Genomic DNA, 21740 nt, shown 5'->3' with positions numbered 1-21740 from the left:
GCATTGATTTCATAGACCTGACCCACTTTTAATTTCAGTATATTCATGCATCCTTAGCATGATTCCACTAGATTCTCAGATTAATATCAGACACAGGCTTCCAACTTGATCAACCAGTGAAGCCCCGGGTTTGATTTATCAGAAACCACAGTTACTAGCTCATTAGTTTAGGAGTCATGACAAGACATATGATAACGACACGGACATCAGATTACAAGAACCCATGACGATTATAAATGACAATGCAGTTAAGCAAATGCTTTTAACTTTTCCAGCCAAAAAAAAATGAACACATCCAAGTTTCTCTCACCAGAATATCATACATAAGCTAGACCAGTTAGTCAAGCAAATACAGTGAAAATATGTACTGACAGAATCAAGAACTTGTTAAACAAATATATGACCACTTCCCTAAGCAAAGATACTAACTCCAAGGGTTCAAAAGGATTTGTGAAACAAAAGGCACGTTCGTATTTGCCTAAGAGCATAGTGCACAGAAATATCTTATGTGACACATTAAAAGTAGAACGGGTTGTGATTACGTGGGTGCAACCCCACTCGATGACGGAAATAACTGCATGAGAAACAACCCAAAAGCAATACACAATAGTATGATCTGGACACAAAAACAGAGAGAGTACTTGTACGCTATCCTCTGGAGCTTCAAAACCTCTTCGGCCGCTAACAGATCCTTCTCTAGTTCCTCAGCTCCTCCCCTCGACACGACAGTCTTATTTTCAGCATTCTCCACTTCACACATCATCTTCAGCTGATCCCCGGATGGAGATTTCTGCTCCTCTAAAAGCGCAATGTGATCTTCTTCTAGAACTCTCCAAATTTGCGTAGTTCTCGCCAGGATTGTGTATTTGATTTCTACCTCTATCTTCTTCTCAAGCAGGTTCTCAAGCTCCGTCTCCATGTCCCTGCATTTCTCTTGAAAGAACAACAGGTCGGTGCTATCTGATTCCTTGTTTGGCCGCTCTGTCCTGTTGAGGACTGCTTCAAGCTCAAGTATCTTTGTTTCCTTGGCCCTGACAACCGCTAAAGCTTCTCCCAACCTGCACTCTAGATGCTCTATCTTTTCATTCTGTTCAACCAAATTCACTTCAACAGCTGGGGAACTACTGCCTTCTGTTTCTTCATATTGGCCACCATAATCATCAGGTAACACGTCTTTCCCAATTTCCCAAAAATTTTGAATCTCTGCAATATTCCATAAAAAATTATTTTTTTATTTACATCACAATTTCTGGAAAAAAAAAAACCAATCCAGAAACCATCTTGACCACATGTTGACAGGTAGAAATAATAGACTATACTTGAAAATTAAGGTTTTCTCATGACATGGCTACTCTTAATCATCCAAAACCATTAAGCTCAAGGTCAACACTTTATGAATTAGAACGACACATATTGCCTAGAGTAGTTCATCCAAATTAAGTGTTATCAGTTCTTAAGCTCTAGTTCATAATGCAATTGAAAATGGTCAAACAAACATGCTGTTAGATATTATTCATAAGTCACTTTAAAATGACAACCAAGATGACATTGTCATAACTGCAATAAGTTTACTGCTTTATTAATTAAATGCAGCTAGTGATCGCTAAGCTGGTGCTGTGCAGCTTATTGAATATTTCTTCTAAATCAACTACATCTAACTATAGAGAGGGAACTACAAAAAAATATCAGAATCCAGAACATTTAGGTGATGTCAAGCTTAAAAAAGTTCTAATTCATAATGGCCCATGTGTACATTTCACCAATATGAAAATCCAAGCAAATGAGTTGATGTATCATCATATTCTCCAAACTCCAATGTAATAATATATAGCTGTGGATGGATAATATGCTTGAATTTAAATGACAAGCTTAGCTCTCTGATAAACCCTGTCATATCAACATCAAGATGCAATCTGGGCAAACCAAAAACGATTAGCACATCAAATTCAGGCATAAGTCATAACAACATGAGCAACTAGAATCACATTCTACACTACCATGGGTGCAACTGCAGATCACTCGTAGATGTTCAATTTGAAATTGCACATAATAAAAAAACATTGAAAAGGTCAGATTGCAAAATTATTGATGCAATTGCTTATATTGAACCCAAAAAGAACTAGATATTGATGTAGAACAGGGTAGAGAAATAGAGAGATAGCAAGAGAGGAGTAAAATTAGAGATTAGAGAGGAGAGAAAGAGGAGTGAGATTAGAGATTATAGAGGAGAGAAAGAGGCTAGAAAAGAGAAGATGCAATTCTTTTTCATTTAAATCTGAAGTGTCTTATCTATTGACAAACTCCACTATTTATAGGGGTTTAGGAACCTTAGTACAATCAATTGAGGTAATGATTTCCAAGAGTACCCTCCCTCCTAGAGAACTTGTATACCTTTTAAAAACCTAAAATGTGACTTCTATGACACCTAAACAACTTTAAAACAACTTATTACAACTGAGAAGAAAAAGGGTGCACTTGATACAAAAGTAGAGTCCCAAGGTTAGCACCTAGAAAGACTAAATGACGCTTCAATTTTTCACACAACTCTTGGAGTTTCTAGGTCAAATAATTAATGACATTTTGCTGATTTATTTCCCTAGAATAAACTCTTTTGAAATCCCTTATAAAGATAAATGAATCTTCATGTGAAAAAACACTTGACCCCGTAGAGTGATTTGGAAGGTAGTGGTCCAATAAGTCTGGTGCAAAGTCATGAAGTTCCCTCAAAGTAATCCAAGTGACATCGGAAGTTGGACAATCACGCAACTTGACAAGAAAGTATCGGTGACACTAGTAGCAGACAAAACAAGACGGTCACCAAGAATAGTCTCTACACCATCCTTGTGTTGTGGAAGAGTCGATGCTTTGAGAGGATTGTCACATGCAGGAACATGGGTAGAAAGAGGAGGCTCAAAAGTACCATAATATGGAGTTAAATTTTTCATATTGAAAACTGAATTAATATTTAAGTTGACAGACAAATCGAGCATATATGCATTATATCTCAATTTTTTGATAATAGGAAAAGGATCAATAGCTTGAACACTTAATTTTTTGAATGAGGTTTTGGGGAATCTCTCAAGCCAAATGCGAACCAAGACATAATTCAATTTAAAACTCTTGACTCTTACAATGTGCTTAGTAGCAAATTTATAACTTTCATTACTTAGGGCAATTTTATGTCGAATCTCAGTATGCAAATCATGGATATGTTGAGTGAATAAGTAGGCTTCATTTGAGGCATGATAGTTAAGTGAGAGGTAAGTGAGAGAGATCCGTCAATTACATGTTGGATTTCCCATATGAGTGGTTGTTCCTAGTTGTTCACTAGGTAATTCCAAAGGTATGACATCTGAAAATTCATTTAATAAGGATTTAACTTTAGGAGTTAGGTCATAAGCAATGCAAGGACTAGGAAATTCTTTAGCAATGATGACCGCATAAAATTTGTTGTTTAAGCCTTTTACTTCAAAAGACTTACAGTCCAGTAATTAGAGTCCTTTGGTGGTTGGGGCATGTGGAAGGGATTTGAGAGTTCCTTAATGGTCCTTTTATGATGATTTCATTGGTCGCAAGATGATGTTTTTACCTTAATAGTAAAAGGCATGGGTGTTTTCTCTCCCATGATCGGTAACATCGAGGTCATATAGTCAAGGTTGACCTACAAAAATGTGAGTAACATCCATTGGTAGAACATCACAAATCTCATCCTAGTAATCGCACAAGACAATCTCTCGGTCACAAGTGGTTTGTCAACCCAAGCTACTTTGAATGGTATCGTATGCGACTCTACTTTAAGGTTTAGTCTCTTGATAGTAGATTTTAAGACTACATTCATAGTGCTACGTCCATCTATAATCAACTTGTAAGTTCTCTCCTCGATTTGTATAAAAGTATAGAATATATTAGAATCACTAGAAGGAGAGAGAATGATGCGGACAATGTTGTCATGGCATATTCAATTTCTAGTTCATTTGTATCACTTGAGTAGGCTTCGGGTTGAACTACTTAGTATATTTCCTCGATTTGATCCTCTATTTCTTTTTTTAAGGTAAGGGTACGTTGTGAATAACGTGAGGCAATATGCCCTCTATTGTTACAGCAATTACATTGGATTGAAGATGAAATAATTTGAGAATCAATGACCAAACGAGTAGGACAATTCATGGTTGGGCTGGAGTGTTGCTAGCAATGGATACTTTTGGCTTGATAGAGCCACTACTTGGATATATTGGGAAATAGTTATTATTGAAAGATTGAGAAGATGCTCAAGGAGTTGGATAGATTTTGAGGGACTTATCAATCTCATGGGCTCGTTAGGAAGCTTCCATGGATGTCAAACCTTAATAAAAGTTCTATGGTGTCGGGGAAACTAAGGGAGGCTTCTCATTGAATGTCAAATATTAACCTATTACCAAACCTTCGAACAGTGATAATTTGGTCCTCTTTAATTTTATACTTAAGTAAACGCTCCTTAAATCAGGCCAAATACTTAGCCTTACTAGAATTCAATAGTTTGAGGTTCAACTGTTCAATCATTTGGCCTTTAAGTAGGTTGCCAAATATTTTTCGTCAAGTTTTTGTTTCATGGCTTCCCATTGGGTGACAGAAGGCTCTTGACAGTGTCCAAGACTGCATTGGATATGTTGCCAATACTTTCTATTAGGTCCTACTAGTTCTTTTTTTTTTTGCAAATCGCACGTATTTAATATCAATCATTTTGTACCACTCAATGTAGTCCTCAATACTATCTAATCAGTCAACAAACATATTAAGTCAAACCTACCATCAAATTGTCAGCAAAATCGAACTTGTTGATCCATTACTCAAGTTTGTGGGTTTCTAGTAGGTTATTGGAATTCATCCTTAAGGTCAAAAGGTTAGTTATTACAAATAACTAACCCAAGGTCAAAAGGTTAGTTATACCTTTTAGAAACCCAAAATGTGACTTCTAAGAGATCTAAACAATTTTAAAATAACTTATTACAAATAAGATGAAAAAAGTGTATTTAATACAAAAGTAGAATCCCAAGGTAAGCACCTCAAAAGATGAAAATAATCCCTCATTTTTCACACAACTTTTAGAGTTTCTAGGCCAAATAATTGATGACTTTTTGCTGATTTCTTTGTCTAGAATAAACTTTTCTGAAATCCTCTATAAAGCTAAATGGTTCTCCATCAGATATACACATGATGAAATTCAATGATACTAACAGAAATTTTAATAGCAATTTATCTAAAAATGTCATAAGAATATGATTTTCAAACAACACTAAGAAAATGCATAAACCTGGAAAATTTGTAAACACCAACAGTACTCATTAGGAATTAGAAGAAGTGTATACCATATCTAAATCCAAACTATAGATGGCACTGTAGGACCTAACATATCATTTGATAAAACATGACTTCAAAATCACCATGGTTGTATTGAGTATACAGGGGATATATGTCACATCATTATGCACATCTCCGGATTAGAATACGATGGATCTACAATGACACCGATGAATGATGTTTAGCCTATGTTGAATGGTGTTTTTTGAATGAAATATAAACAAGGGGGAAATTTAGGGTGGTCATATTCGTCACAGCAATGAATATAGATTCAGAGTAAGATATAGATTGTGTCACCTATGTTCTCACTGTTATTAACTGAAGTCCCTAGGGAGTTCTGAATTTTGATCCCATCAAGTGACTGTCCCAAAAGTTTTAACCTTCAAAATAGTCAGTTTATATTGATATACACTTTTTGTGCCTGACAGATGAATTCTGATTCTTTCTGACATGTTACTATAAAGTTATCAACAGAGGAATATGAGGAACTTAAGAGAATGTTTATATGCCAAAAGGAGTTGCCTTCAAGGTTTCCCTATCCTTCAGAGTTTCACAACATAGGTTAAAATAGACAAAAGCTGGCCTGCAAGGCAATCGTAAAAGGTTTAATGAGCATGAATGAGAATGGACAAGTATACATAAACATGTTGGACATGTTATGCTGTTAGGTTATAATTTTTTTAACTCATTACTATTTGTAATCCTACTTAAACTTCATTACAGTACATGACAGTCAATATCCTCCAATACCTACCGGTCATAATTCCTCTGTGCTTCCATAAGTCTAACATATCTTACATGAATCTCAAGGGAACTCACTCAATAATTTTTTTAATTAATGTGAAAATGGATGATCCAACTAAAATAAATATCAATCACAGTGTTCCATATCTGCATGTAGAGGTACCTAAGAAGCATTTCTTACAAGAAAAAGAGGAAAGTAGGAAATAGAGTTAACCTAATGACGGAGCTTAGCTATGATCAGTTAGCTGAGTGATTCACCCAGCAGCACCAACAGAAAGTTTAACCTAAGAATGGAGCTTATTGATCCGTTAGCACCAACAAAAAGCTTTACCATCACAAACCAGTCATTTAATTGCAGAACTTCACAAATAAAAGAGCGAACAGAAAGAGATAGAGGAAGCACTGAGTAATTATTGAGGCCCCCCAAGACCTTGGCAAACATTGCAGGTAATTATTTTTGTGTTAAATATTTGATCAGAACAATATAGAAAAATGAAGAAAGCATAGACATGAATCTTAATAGTCTGCCGAGAAAAAACAGCTTTTGGAACTTTTTGTACATAACATCGTAATGAATTTCTTTTTTTGGTAAGTAACAAGGAAGGAAATTTTGGTAATAGTGATTAATTGAAATAACATGTGCCAAGAATCAAAATGAAGCAAAATGGAGAAACAAAGAAAAGAACAGTGTACTCTTACAATTTTTTTTCGTAACAATTGACTTTATTGTCCAAATATTTAACAAGTTATGTGACTGGAAGCAAATTTGTTACTAGACAAAAAATACTGTAATCATCCAAGATAAAACATGGATCCTATCCTTCCATAAGCGCATTACCATACGTCATTCAGGGATATCAAATTTTTTTCTTGTTCATTCCTGCAAAGTCTTATTTGGTCATCTAATCACCTGACAGTAGCAATCGGAATTTCCATTGTTGCTGCATCTACAGATCATATGGACATTTTCAAATCACCTTAATCAATTTCCCCTAGTTTATCAACAAGTGATACAAGTACCTAGATGTTCTTGGCTCTATTTTCTCTAGTAATGCCCACGATGACATCCTAGTCATTATAGATAAGCACAACATTTGAAAACCACCAATAGAACTAATCCTGCTGCCTTTTTTCTCAAGTTTTTGCCAATTGTCAATTTATGGCTCCAGCTGCTAAGTGCAAAAAGAGGATGGAAAAAAAAAGCTCTCTATCTTTTTAATTTGGCTAACCCAAGTTTGTTGATTAAACAAAAAACTAATATAGTACAATAATAAGATGATGATAACAAAACAAGCTCTATATCTTTATAACAAGGCTAAGCCAATCGTTTTGATCGAACAAAGACTACACACCTTTTCTAGAACATTAAATGTTAAAACCTAAAAAATTACACTTAACGCATTAGAACGAAGGTGAAAAGAAAAAGGAACTGCACAGATCTTGTTATGGGAAAATGAAAATGAGATGAAAAATGTGTACCATTTTCTAGTGCTTCTTTTATTGCTTGGAGAGAATCAATTGACTCTAGAAAGGGATCAAGATCCGACAGTGGCTGACTTTTAGACTTATTTTCACCCCCTGAATACTCGCCATCCAAATCATCCCTCAGTACGTCTCCAATGCCCCCATTCTCTTTGAAGAAACCTGATCTGACTTCTACACTTGGCTGAGCATCATCACTCTGTTCACCGCAATAGTTCACAGATTTCTCACTCTGCTTCCCATTACTAGCCATGCTATTCGTACAAAAAACAGCCACATTTGAACTCTGCAAGTCAGAATAGGAGTTCTCCATCTCGATCTTAACTTGGTTTTCTGTAATTTTCTTAACATCGGCTCTAACTCCTTTTGCCCGCTGACCTCTTTGTTGTACAACATGCCCTGGTACTCTTCCAATAACATTTCGTGCCCTACTTCTGTCCCTCCCAAAACCAACCGTTTCATGCCGCAGCCTTAGAGCACTCGCAGCTGTCGATGACTTACTACCATGATCATCACTGCTCTCAGATTCTATGCCGATATTGAAACCAGTAGCAGTGACTAATAAACCAAGCTCTGGATCTAATGTAGTGGGGGCAACTACAAAGGGAGGCCCTCCAATGTTCATGGACACCGATGAAGCAACTGAACCTTCACCCTCAACCTCGTCCTCGCCATCACTCTTGTGCTTGTTGTCTTCATGAGCTTTTGATGGCTCCGCAAGTGAAAGTCTGCGCTTCAGAATCTGAGCTGTATCAGCACAGCCTGTTATATCTTTATTCAAATCTCTCCTAATTCTCCTCCACTTCTTCAATCCAAAACCTTTTGAAGGTGCCAACTTCGATGCCACCACCTCCGCCGCTGCACTCGAAGGAGATCCAATCGAATTGGAAGGTGACTCGGCCAAAAACTCTCCTCCAACGGGATCCCTATTAACCTTCACAGCCCCAGGAGAGGAAACCACTGCTTCGCCAGGAGAAACATTACCCTTCTCCTCCCAAATTTGATCTGCACCTCCTGTCCCAATCGGAGAATCGATCCCAGAAGGCTCTTCACCGCCCAGTTCACCGCCAAACTCCGCGTTAATTTCACTCAAAGGAGCCATCTTTACAGTGGTTTCACTTCTGTTTTCCCCTCCCAGCTCTTCCAACCTCGATTTGGAGCTCTCCTCCGAATTCATTCCCAAAGCTACTGCAAAACCCTAGATCACCTACAGTTACACGGATGATGACCAAGTATTAGGGAGAATTACAACAAACCGCCGGAAACTTCGACAAAGATCGCGATTTCCTTTCAAGGGAAACGAAACGAAGAGAACGAGCGATTCAATCGAAATCCAACTGAAACTTCGACCAGGGAAAATCTCGGATTTCGAAGAAAAAACAAACCTCTAGCGCGGTTCCTTGGTCGGAAATCGAACACAAGGGGCTCCGAAGGGGGCAAAAGGATGCCCCCCGAATCTGTGAACTCCAAAGACGGTAAGGGAGGAACGGAAGAGGGTGATGTTATTTTCTTATACGGATTTATTACGTGGGAGGATGTCGGTGGACAGATAGATAACTGGGCCCACACACGTGGCCGTGCTTCGCAGAAGGCACCAGGCGCGGAACACCTGTCGTGCCGTAACCACCAATACAACGCCTCTTTCCATTGGTCGACGTCCGCGTACCGCTTGGATCTTCCTGTTTGGTGCTCCCACCCACGCAGAGGATTTCACGAGGCATTCCATCGGCAAAAGTGGCAGGCCCCGCCCCGTCTGCGAAATAATTTCACGTGGCAATGCAAAGTCTAAACAACGAAAACTATTTTAACTTGCAGTTTCAGGTTGACTTCACGTAGTCGGATGAGATATTATGAGCCATAGCGAATGCATAATTCAATTTTTGTCCTTAAAACTATAACTACAAATGTCAGGTTAAATGACTTGAGACTTTTTCTGTGAGGGGTAACTACTGCAGGAAATTACCTGATATTTCAACTTAATCAATCAAAAATATCTTTCATCTCATCTCTTCGTTGGATGTCTTCTATTTGAATATATACAGTCTGCTCTCTACCGATATATTGGACTTCAAGAAAGGCTCCATTTGTAGTTAGCACCCCCTGTTAGGGGTAGTGCGAAATAGCAAAGTAGTAGTGGTTGTAATGTCTTGGCGTGCGTGGAACATTTGCTTGTAGTATTACGAAGCAAGTGAACTCAAATATGGAAAATAGCTTTTAAAGACTCGGTATATGGGAAATTTGCTCTTCTAATACTTTCACAAGTAGCAGACAGACAGCTCTCTCTCTCTCTCTCTCTCTCTCTCTTACTTGGATGGAAGTTAAACCAACACCACTCTCCACTCGAAGTTTAAGCTGCATCCACATCTCGTAGCAATTAAAAGCATTGTATTACAACCACCACGCAAACTAGTTGGGTTTCTTTAACCCTTAACTTGGCCTTGTCAAGGATGACAAGTTCATGAAGTACCATGCTGGGATACCTTGTTCAGGGCATGGTCACTGGAGTTGGGCCATACCATAACCTCTCGGATCAATCGATTGGTTGACCCTGTGCACAACAATGGCTTCACCAATCTCAAGTTCCAGTGAGTGTAGCTCTTGTTCCGAGGAGGTCATGATCTCCTTAATCCCTCTCCGTGGTATGCTTTGCCACCACTCAATGGTAATGGAAAGATTGATCTGTACTTTTTCGGCAATCAGCAAGCAACGTTCCGTAGTCTAAGACACTTTTCACGGAAAAAGCTTCCTGGTCTGGGAAACCAGGAAACTTCTTTGAATGGTGTCCATCGAAGAGCTCATCGAAAACATGAGGTAACGATGATGATTACTTCCTTTATCTTCTTTCTCTTCTCCTATTGTGTGTGTGATTAGAGAATTCAAATAGGGCGGGGAAGACGACGAGCCGGGGCGAGGCGTGGGAAGCACAGGTACGGCCGCGTGTCACCTGTTCCTACGTGGTGGGAATTCCTTGGACCGCGCGATGTGGCTCCCGCCACTCTATTGATGAGCCTGTCTCTCATTCTCCATGCATTGCACACACATCGAGGCCCACGCCTCCCCATGATAACGCCAAACTCCACCACGTTAATTGCTAGAATACACTGCCAGCAGCAAGGCGAAGCAGAAGAAAGAAGAGGCGATGGCCGTATGCCCGTTTCAAATTGCCAGCCAATGGCTGACAGCTTTTACGTGTCTCGTACGGTGTTACAACGCTAATTCAGCATCAGCAGCATAAAAGGGCCTTCATGGTGTCAGTTTGCCACCAAACGAAGTAGGAATTTTTACTTCTCTTGGCTACTGTTTTCATTTCTCTCTCTCTCGTGCCCTCTGTTCCTGTTCATGCAAAAAGACTTGATCTTGCTTGTCCAACGGCTATATTTCATGTGGCAGGCAGTGGAATCTATGGAAGCTTTCATGAGCTGCTCTCGTGTTGTCCTCCTGACTGTCAGATTTCTCGGAATCATCTTTGGATTCATAAGCACACGCAATGGATCACTGGCTTGAAGAATCATGCATTAATGTGTAAAGAATGAAGGAATAAGGATCTATTGATGCTCGTATAGGTGGTTTCGGTTGCATCAACTTCTAGTTGAACCGACAATGCACGAATCAACAAGCAATTAAGCCGTAGAAAACAAGTAAGATTTGCTAATCGGGGGAAATGGAACAAGAAATTATTCACAAAATTCCTACAAGGTTTAATTATATCCAAAGCCATTTTGAGACGATAAACAAATCAACCTGCGGAACCCATAAAATGTTTAATTCAACTTTCATTATCAGCATCAAGTAAAATTAGAGGCAATGACCAAAGACAATTCTAAAAAAGATTTATTGCCATAGTTGATGGGAAGATTCAAATGCATGGATTATTCAGAGTTCTACATGCACTTGGAAGAGAGAAAAGATCTCTGTTGCAGCCAACAAGGCCTTCGAAACATCCATATTTTGATACACAACACTTCAAAATTTCAAGAGTACTAAGATTCTAGTTAATTTCGGTCTTTTTCTTCAGGTGGATGCTTCATGACTGTTTAAAAGGCCTGTACATTGAAAAGTCTAACCAAGGTAACCCAACTGTAAAACAACAAGTTTTGGTGGCTACATCGCTGCAAGAGAAACCCGAGAAGAGATTTGTTCTACGAGCACTTTGTACAGGGAGGATCAGCGAAGGGTCTGCGAGTAATACAATGATGGGTGCGTGCGAGCAGCCGCAGGAGAGTGGAACACAAAGCGGCTAGGCAGTAGAGGACCACGTCCTTCTGAAGTGCTTCCTCTTCTCATCAAACTAGTATTGACCCCAGTGAATGGGTTTGGTAACAATGGTCTCAGGCCACCAGGAATGTCCCTTATGTGGTTCTGTGAAGAAAAGCAGGTAAATGGTCTCTGAGACGAAGGATTCAAACCTGAGGCAGCAAAAGGCAAAGTGCTTGTCGGACTGCTTAAAGTTGGTTCCTTATCAGTCTCGGGAAAGTCGCTGATCACAATCAGTTCATTCATCATATAAGGAGATGGAGAGGATTTGGCCCTCTTATATGCATTCTTTTGCTGAATCTGCTGATCAGGCCTTGGCACAAAAAAAGCATGCTGGGGAGTGACTGAATAACCAGCCATCGGTGTGCTAGGCAGGCATATGGGAAATTTGTGCTCATCCATTGAGACAGCCGAGTCAAGGACAGGAGAACCGCCGAAGATGTGGTGATGGTGTCGAAAATTCTCCTGCTTCAGAAGGCTGTTGGTTGAGCCAAATCCAGGAGGAGACAGGAAATTTACATGTGATGGGTAATCCAAAACTCTACTTTGGGGTTGCACAAGCTCTTCATCTTTCACCACCATCAAATTCTTACCCATCAACCTAAGGATCGGACTGGAAATTGACTGGTTATGTGGCTGAGATGATGGGGTAGCAACACTGGAAGTTGGAACCATGGCTGAAGAATCTGATGAACGCTTAACGAAAGTAGGTTGCCTATCTGGTTGCAAGCTGGAGCTGGCCATAGTATTAGTTCTCTGATTCTTGTACGAACTAAAAGAAGAAGAGACTATTGGCCTGGCAAACAAGTTGGACAGCTGCTTTCCCTTGGTTGTCCTGTGGGCAGCATTTGATCTTAATAATTGAGACTCTCTTGAGAGGCTCTCCCTACATGAGCAACAGAATAACTTATTCTCCAGTGAGTGGTTAGGCTCTTTTGCTGGCAGATTTTCCTTCACTTCGTGATCTCTGCCCACAGCATTTCTTTCTGCAGCTGCTACTGTGTCTTCAGTAATTGGTACTATCAAATCCGACTTGTCTTGAGAATTAATAGCAATTGCTAATGGTTCAGCCTCTGAATCTGTGTATTTGGAGTCCTCTGAAGAGGGGAGGGAGAGAGTTGAGGCAGTTGACACAGGTGATCCACATGGTTCGTCTTCACTAGCCAAATTTGTAGCATCATTTGTAGTTGTTATAACTGAGGTTATTGATGTCCCCTTTTGGGGCATTTGAGGCCCCACATCCTCATGACTAGTCAAGCAGCCACTAGACTCTTGGTTGGACATGGTATCAGCCGTACACTCTGTGAGCTCGATAACACAAGAGCCTTTTTCCCCTCTGACTGCCATTTCATCTGTTATTTGGCTATTAAGGCCATCAATATCTTCGCTGGGCAAGCTACCACAGTTCACCTCTTGCTTCTCGGATCCTTCCACTAATTGTTCTTTGTGGGCCTTGCTTTTAGATATAGGTTGAACTTGTTCAGCCGATGGCGAAAGCTCTGATCTGGCACCAAATGTTGCTTGCAGGTTTTCTGAACTCACAATACCATTATGGGAAGGATTGGCAGTAGCCATTTCCATTGAAGATTTACTGGCACAATTTCCAGAGCCAAAGACCTCTAGTTGCATGTTCAAGTTTTCAGAATCAGGATCGTGGTTTTCAGTTTCAAGGCGCAACCTCTTCAAAGCACTGTGTTTCTGCTTTTCCATTATGTTTCTGTCATCTCTTTTCTCAGGTCTTAGGACATCGTTCATGTTTGGAGATGCATGATTCATCATCTCTCCTGCTGCAAATATTGCAACATTCTTCTTCGAGCAACCAAATTTATGGGATCCTAGTGAATTACTTGTTCTTGAAATATCAACACCAGGTCCATGCAGTCCTCTGCGGATAGCTGTCCGAAATTCTACTCCACTCTTGGAAATGGATCTATGCTTACGGAAAGTTTTAAAGGAAAAGGATTTCTCACTTAGATCACCTTTCCCTGCTTCCAAGTTGATGGATGGTCTTTTAACTGAGTCATCCTGTTGCCAAGTTAAATTGATTTGGTCCTCTATTGAGGAATGAGAGATCTTGGAAGAAAGTTTTGTCCTCTGAGAAAGCTTATCAGATTCCTGCTGGATATCCAGGTCAATCTCCTTTGTTTTGATCCTAGGAGTCACAGAACTCCCAGATGATTTTAATATTCTCAATAGGAGACCATGTTTCACAGTACTTTTTGATGACCATTTGCAACTGGAGATAGGAAGCTTTTCAGAGTTTTCAAAGCCATTGACCATGGAGGGGATCATCTTTGGAGAGCTGACAAAGTCTTCAGATAACCTAGAAAACTTCAATTGATCACTTATAGCAACAGAAGACTTACCAGGATCCAGATGGCTACTCTTGGCAAGCCTGCTTCTGGTGACATTATTATCTGACACACAATGAACATTCTTTCTGAGAGGCTTTTTCAGGATATCGGATTGTCTAGAACACATCCACTGCCTTGAAGAAGCAGATCCACTGCCCTTGGGGAAGTTTTCTGGGTTTATTGATTCTTCATTCTCATAACAAGTATCCATAGGACAATCTCCTTCATGTGCAGTTTTCATCTGGTTTAGCAAATATATGAGTCATGCTATCAAATTCCAAAATGATCGATGCTAGTGAGAATTAAACTAATTTAAAATAAGTTGGCATGCAAAATTCAGCAATCAAAATTCAGCAATGAAATAGACAAAGTTGGGGAGGAAGTTGTGAAGTTGGACACATAAAGTAAAGGCTAGAAAGCATCAAGTTTAACAAACTTAAAGACTTACTACAAGCCAAAGATCATAACTGAGAAAACCTGAGCAACAGAAACACAAGGATAGAAATAGTCACAAATTCGAACTTCCAACATCAAAGAAATTGAGGAAAGGAATCAAAAGAATTGCTGATTAGATCATAGAAGTAGTAGTCTGAATCTTTCTTTAGAATTCACTACAAGGTTGTTTCAGATATCTGAAGTACATATAGAATTTAAACATGTGGCAAGGTAACTACAAAAAAATGATGCTAGTGGCTTTATTCTCATTAGCATATTATTGAAAATACCAAAAACCTGGTTCCAAAAGAGCATGAACTTACTGAATCATTGAAATTTCCATATTTTGTGTTTAGATGATCTCAGGTAACAAAGGTTGTGGGTACAAGTACGCATATGTAGCCATAGATTTCTTGATGAAAAATGAAGTACCTGTGCTTTCAACAGCAAATATGAGCTCAGTTTCTTTCTCTGTGCCTTCACTTTCATCTTCTTCGAGTACTTTGTCATCAAGTGCTTCTTCTTTCTGATGAAATTTTTTTTGGTTGTCTCAATTACTTCTGCATGCTTCGAAAACTTCCGTTCTTCCTTCAACTCTGGTGTATCATTGAGCTTGGATAAAATTCTGAGTTTTATGCCATTTGAATCAACATATACTGCTCCTTCATTTACGTCGTCTCTAGAATCTGTTGGTAACTTTGGTTTCTTTGCTTCCATATCAACTCCAACAGTTGCTGCTGTGGTAAATGCCAATTCGATGGCCCAGTTTGTGCCATTCCTCCTATCAAGATCTTCAAGAGTGCAGTGAGGAGCAGTAGCATAAATATCCACCATCAGTCTCTTCTTTCTCGGTTTCACTTTTGGTTTTAAGAGTTTGTTTGAAACCCAGTTGTTGTTGGACACCATTGAGAGGCACTGATCTATATGAGCATTCAAAGTTGTGTTTGAAGTGGAAGAAAATGTTTTACAAACTGGACAAACCTTTGAAGCCATATGATCTGAAACTGTGCTAGAGTTAGATATTACGTCCTCTGCCTGACAGCTCCTAGATATGACACCTAATTTGACTATCAACCTGCACTTCTTTTCTAATGATTCATGTGAGCTTTGAAGGCTTTTAGTAGGTTCAAAAACATCTATTTCTGAAGGTGCTTTAGATAATGAGGAGGAAGGTCCACCAATTTCACTGGAAGTTCTTTTGACTTGCTCATGGTTTCTTATCCAGCCAGTTTCGGCATCACAATGAGCCAGTTCATCTTTACAGATTCTCTGACAACTTAACGCCTTCCTATCAGGAGATGGTTTCTCTAATGATGAACACGATTGTTGTCTGACAATAGCAGCCTCCACTGGAGGCTCAGCATGCGTTAGGATCTGTTCAATTTCTGAGCATATAACAGGTTGTACAGATTCTGATCCCTTTCTGCTACACTGGACTCTCACCAAACTTGGAGTTTCGAAAGGTGGCAAAAGATCTTTCACACCGTGCTTCAGGAATAGCTGCAAGAAATGTGGCGTAAATGGCCAACTTGACTCGAGGCCTTTGCTCCTTGTTGCAAAAGCATAATCTCTGAAATCCAAGAAAAAGATCCATCAGAATGAACATCCACTATATTTGTTACCGAGGCATAAATTCTATGGACGTAAGATCCTCAAATGCAGCTCCCTACTTCCAGTATATGCAATCGAGGAGGTCAGCTTTTCATGACAAAATTCTACCAAGAACAAGTTCAAATTGTACACTTATTAATAACCAAAACTAGATACAAATTGATACCACAAATCAAGAACTAGACAAATATTCCACAAAGCCATGACCCTCGAGATCTGTCACCATTGACAAAAAGGACAACTTATTTTAACAGGTGATATGAATGATTAAACTCACATAAGTAAAATCGTATAAAAATAGATAAAAAACATAAAAATTCCAAAAAAGTACAATTAAGCCTTTCTTTGTTTTAGAAACTTAGAGGGTCTCAGAAGAATATCAACATAAGGATCCATCAAAGGTTGGCCCATATTCTACAGATTTGTAAGTGAAGAAGGAAAATCTTAAGCAAAAGGTCCTACAGAAGTCAACCCACCAATCTGATTGATATAAGCAAAACCATTTCTTGAAAGCAGTATAATAACAACACAAGGCATGGTTTTGGGAAACTGTTACCTTATAGAGAAATTAGGAGTTGGTGTCTCTTCGAGGATGGGATTTCTCTCTTGAAAGGGAAGCTTTTCAGAAGCACACTCACCTGTTCCCGGTGCTGGAAGCTTGGAGGAACATGAAGGGTGTGGTGTGATTTTAGTGGATAACATCTGAGGAAGCGTTGTCCAGTTTTCCTCCTAAATCTTCCAACAGGAGTAGCAGCCCAAGAGCACTACTGCTACTGTGCCTTCTCTTATCCTTAGCCTCCAGCATAACAAAGGACTTGAGCTCCCTAAAAACCCCTCAAAAGAAGGAGAGCAGTAAGATCCAGCAAAGGACAAACACCACCACCCTTCTCCCTCTCTTCACCTGACTTGATGCCTGCAAGATTGCACAAAGCAAGAAAGAAAAACTAAACTTAGGCAAAAGTGAAGGCAGCTACCAGAGAAGAAATAGCACACTTTTTGCAAGGTGGAGGCTTCTAAAACATTATTTCATGTATACTTGATACTGGATTCGTGTGGGTCTAAGCCAAGAAGATGAGATCAGTCTCCTTGGAAACAAAAGACACTCGAAGTTTGAAAATTTATGTGGTTGGAAAACTTCGAGAGCTGTCATTTTATGTGACCGAAGGAGCAGCCACACCCGTAAAAACATTTCAGGAAGCCAAAACCAGTTTACTGAAAGATTAGTAGGAAGAGTTCGAGGAGGAAGAAGAAGACCTTGGCAGAAGCCCTGCACATGAAATGATAACACGAGCCACTAATCAAGGTTTGAGAACCAAACCAACGAGGAGAATCAAAAGCATAGCCACCCACTAATCGAACTAGATAGAAGAGAAGAAAGGACGGAAAGGTCATGGAGATGAGAATTAACATGATGGATTCCTAGGATGGAACACAAGGGAATAAAGTAGCCGAAATTACACACAGTATAAAGGAAGCATGATGAAGAAGCTCATCTCAACCCTCCTGGGCCAAAAAGGACAGGCAAATCTGAAGAAAACCCTCTTCCTAGAGTTTTCTCTTCTTAAAGAGGTACCAGGAACCCCACCCACACACGCCCCCAAGAAGATCCAAGCAAAAGGGTTCAAGGATGGCAAGGAGAGAGGGGTGAGACGGGGCAGAACGATTGATCAGATGAAAGATCCAACAAGGACGTGGCTGATGCAAACTGATGCAGGGACCAAAACAAGATCCCAAGGAAAATCCATGAAGAGCAACCCAGCAGGAAGTTTCAGAGACTCTAAGATGAAAACAGAAGAACCACATGCAAGAGATAGATGGGAGAAAAACCCCATGACAGAAAGAAAACAATACACACACACACACACACAAACAAATCACATGGAAGAAGAAGAAGAAGCACCTGTAGGCGTTACCCAGTCTTTGGATCCAAATGGAAGTGAAAAAGTCAAGGTAGCTTGAGAAGAGAACTCTAACTCTAAGAGTTGCCTGCTCTAGCAAAGGAGAGGAAGGGGGCGGAAGATGTGATGAGAAAGCAGGGGGGGTGTTGTAGAGATTGTAGGAAATGGAAGATGAGAAAAGACCACCCACTCACACATCTATGGCATCAGGTTCTCCACCAAAAAGCAGGCCTGTACATTAACAGCAACTCGAGAGAGAGAGAGAGAGAAGGGGTAAGGGGGCAAAGGGCAAAGAAAATGGAGGAGTTCTCAGAGAGCAGTCCTTTTCCTGTCCAACTCTGTTAAGCTTTTCTACCTCCGCTCTTTCTCCTCCTCCTTTGCTTTTCGCTGATATTATTATTCAAGAATGAACTGGTAATGATGCTAACTCTTGACCCTGCCCCCTTCACTAAATCACATTCACACCCTCCTCTCTTGTAATGATGCTAACTAACTATTTAGTGTTGCCACTGCCTCATCACTTCCACTTGTGGGTAAATTCCCTAATTAACTTACTACGAGATTCTAAAAGAAGTTACTCCTTTTAAAGGCACCTTTTTTGCTTACTTTTCGCTTGTTTGTTTGTTTGTTTGTTTGTACACATGTTATTTTGTTTTCCAAAGTACCTTTTGTCCTCTCAATATTAACACACACAAAAAGCATTGAGAAGTTCTCATCTGACCATGCACTTTCAACTATTTTTACCTTGAGAAAAAATTATATTCTTGTATAATTTCTCGATCCATCGGTATATCTTAAAATATTATATAAATACAAAAGATGATGAATATATTATCGACTGATTGCTACGTAATCATCGACTTACGACACTCTCAATTGATTAGTCAAACCAATGAATCAATCGGATGAACGATATAATTAATTATTTTTAATATTATATTTTTTTATGAAATCTTAAATAGTATCAAATTTTCATCATCAACTTCAGTTTAGAATAACATATAAAATATTGATTTGAGGATGATGTACCATATCGATCTACTTCAGAGTTTAATTTCATTAGATAAAAAATACGGTAAATATTTTTATAAATAATTATAAGAACCTAAGATTTCTCTTTAAAAAAATATTTTAAAAGTTAATACATTAATGACTACATTAAAAATTTAAGATCGATTTGTTTCACGAATCTCGATAATACTTATGGTACTTTTTAATTTGTATAATGCATTTGATGTTATAAATATATATGTATTTTTATTTAATTAAATGATGCTACCTTTTTAACAAACTCCTTTATTTTTCAAATCATAATTCCTTATTGAGTTCCTCCCTATCTTCCAACCTCCACAATCACAAATAACATCAAAGGAAGAGTAAAGATAGAAGTTGTAATTTAGGGTCGGAGACGAGGGTACTTTGGGAAGTGGGCACGCACGCACTGTTCCTGTGCACATGAGTGGTACTAACTTTTCCTTGCAAGGAAATCAATCACATCACATTTATATCTTTGGCACATTGCGTTGAGATTGAGAAAATCGATGGCCACATCAAAGATGGCGCGTGTGTTATTGGGGAGCCACGAGAATAGAAAATACGTGTACGTATTACTTCACGCCTTCCACACATAACCGGAGATAGTGAAGGATGAGTCGTTTACTTTTTAAGTAGAGACTCCCCTCGGAACTCTCAATCGATCCTTTTTGTGTTCTTCCAAACATATGTGTATATATATATATATATATTATACATACATATAGAGATAATGATGCAATAATTTTCCTTGTAGAGCACGAAGATTAATGCACGAAACAGTGGGTCTTTTTCGAGGTGTAATTTTGGGTACCGAAAGGGTGATGGATGGAAGCTTTAAATGTGAGCCTTACAAATTGGTGGATGGACCGACGGAGCACCATTGTTGTTTATTATTATTCTTCTTCTTCTTCTTCTTTTAATGCAATGAGGATGTGGATAGGATGCAACTCTTCTTGCCTCTTCTGGTCACGGGATGAATCAGATCTATTTATTTAAAGTATCATTTCATAGATTATCAAATGATAAGGTGTTTGATAATTCATTGATAATATCTATTTATTAAGGATTATGAGTCTGAAACATTATTTTATAAATATTAACAAAAAATAAACTACTTACTAAATTACCAAATCATATAATAATAAATAATAAGAGTGGGTCCCTTCCTTCCATTAAACCGTGTGCTTGGTGATGTACGCTTTGGGTCCCATCTTAAAGGTGTCGGAATGGAATCAAAATGAAGTCAGTCAAATTATCAAATATGAATAATTAAAAACATTGTTGTTGTAGTATAATTAATCGCTTCCAAATATGAAATGTGTGATTCACGCATGAATTCGTTGAGCCGCCCCTCTCTCTCTCTCTCTCTCTCTCTCTCGTGGATCGAACCAATGGGGTGATGACTTGCTTGGAAAACCATCATGTCTTTCGTATATTCTACCAAAAGCATTGTAAACGTGCTGCTAGCTAACTTTAATCAATTTGATCCGAATAAGTCAACGCACAAAAAAGTCAACGATATTAGTGTCTTTTGTCGACAAAAGTGACTATTTATCTGTGTCTTAAAATCAACAACACTAACTATTTACCACTTTCTTTAATAAAAGAATTACCGAATTGTCGCAGGACAATAAATCCTAATTTCACTAGAAAGAGAGAGATTTTTTTCTTGAATTATATATATGATGAAACGATGCTTTACGAGTTTCATCATTTCGTAAATCTACCATCAATTTCGTATCCAAATAGATCGTCAAAAAGACAAATCATGAATTTGGTAGCACTGAACATCGATCGAGTCATCGATCGTAGAAATGCCTAACGACGAAGCCAAGAATCGATATGATTGATAGATAGAATGTTAAGCTCTAGTTTTAACATAAAATGGCTGCATGCCAAATGATGTGATGGTGACATGGGTTGGTGAGATGAGTTAATTGCACTATAGATGGTTGTCTAATCTAATGAAATGAAGGTACTGATATTAATCAAAATGGTACATTTAATTCTTGAATTCTTGACAATTATCATTATTCCACCTTTTTTTTTTTTTTTTTTTGTCCTAGTAATGCTAATACTTTATTATATGATGTTTTTTTAATTATTTTAATATGATAATTTATTTAGTAATTTTTATATTAGAGGAATATTGCTAGGGTTATGATTTATGAAAGTCTTCATGTTAGATTAGTGGATCAAAAAATCTTTAAATTAGTCTCCATTATTTATGGTATGATGAATTTTTTAATTAATATGAGAATTTATTTAGTAATTTTTATATTAGAGAAATAATGCTAGGGATATGATTTATGAAAGTCTTCATGTTAAATTAGTGAATTAAAAAATATAAAAATAGAGAGAACATGGGTGCTCGTGGAGTCATAACTAGCTATAAACTTATGTTATGTTCATCCAAAAATGGATGAAATTATGTTATGTCATGATCCACTATATCATCTATGTCCTTTTCATATAATTGAAATATGTTATCAACTAAAATCTTCTTTCAAATAAGTCTCGTGTTATTACTATAAAACCTCTTTTATTTCTTACTTACTGATTCTTATTTTAATTGATATTGTTATAATTA

The 21740-nt window shown here is 38.4% G+C and overlaps 2 protein-coding genes across 5 annotated transcripts; both read right to left on the bottom strand.

Annotated features, from left to right (window-relative positions):
- Positions 1-286: 286 nt before the first annotated feature.
- On the bottom strand, positions 287-9065 carry LOC103980333 (WPP domain-interacting protein 1). Its single transcript, XM_009396702.3, has 3 exons — positions 8949-9065; positions 7561-8770; positions 287-1203 (listed from the first exon to the last, which is right to left on the bottom strand). The coding sequence occupies exons 2-3, from the start codon at positions 8738-8740 to the stop codon at positions 539-541; spliced, it is 1845 nt and encodes a 614-aa protein (XP_009394977.2). The 5' UTR covers positions 8741-8770; positions 8949-9065; the 3' UTR covers positions 287-538.
- A 2303-nt stretch (positions 9066-11368) lies between these two features.
- On the bottom strand, positions 11369-18457 carry LOC103980334 (uncharacterized). Of its 4 annotated transcripts, none has more exons than XM_009396705.3 (4): positions 18310-18457; positions 16774-17130; positions 15039-16176; positions 11369-14412 (listed from the first exon to the last, which is right to left on the bottom strand). In XM_009396705.3, the coding sequence occupies exons 2-4, from the start codon at positions 16917-16919 to the stop codon at positions 11728-11730; spliced, it is 3969 nt and encodes a 1322-aa protein (XP_009394980.2). In that variant the 5' UTR covers positions 16920-17130; positions 18310-18457; the 3' UTR covers positions 11369-11727. The 4 variants fall into 4 exon arrangements, with proteins under 4 accessions (XP_009394980.2, XP_009394978.2, XP_018680261.2 ...); XM_009396703.3 differs by having other exon boundaries at positions 18118-18450; XM_018824716.2 differs by having other exon boundaries at positions 16856-17130; positions 18118-18449.
- Between the last annotated feature and the right edge of the window lie 3283 nt (positions 18458-21740).

The sequence above is a fragment of the Musa acuminata genome, chromosome BXJ2-4 (genome assembly GCF_036884655.1).
Source record: "Musa acuminata AAA Group cultivar baxijiao chromosome BXJ2-4, Cavendish_Baxijiao_AAA, whole genome shotgun sequence".
Classification (NCBI taxonomy): Eukaryota; Viridiplantae; Streptophyta; class Magnoliopsida; order Zingiberales; family Musaceae; genus Musa; species Musa acuminata.
Note: the sequence above shows the minus strand (reverse complement) of the source record. Positions and strands in the feature narration are given on the sequence as shown.

Bases quoted from the DNA above. Each gene is read 5' to 3' on its own strand.
- LOC103980333 (XM_009396702.3), bottom strand. From the start codon at position 8,740: ATGAATTCGGAGGAGAGCTCCAAATCGAGGTTGGAAGAGCTGGGAGGG. The intron at 1,204-7,560 runs GTACACATTTTT...GGAATATTGCAG, and splicing joins AAAAGAAGCACTAGAAAATG to AGATTCAAAATTTTTGGGAA.
- LOC103980334 (XM_009396705.3), bottom strand. From the start codon at position 16,919: ATGTTATCCACTAAAATCACACCACACCCTTCATGTTCCTCCAAGCTT. The intron at 16,177-16,773 runs GTAACAGTTTCC...CTTGGATTTCAG, and splicing joins ACTCCTAATTTCTCTATAAG to AGATTATGCTTTTGCAACAA. The intron at 14,413-15,038 runs GTACTTCATTTT...TTGCTAAACCAG, and splicing joins ATTTGCTGTTGAAAGCACAG to ATGAAAACTGCACATGAAGG.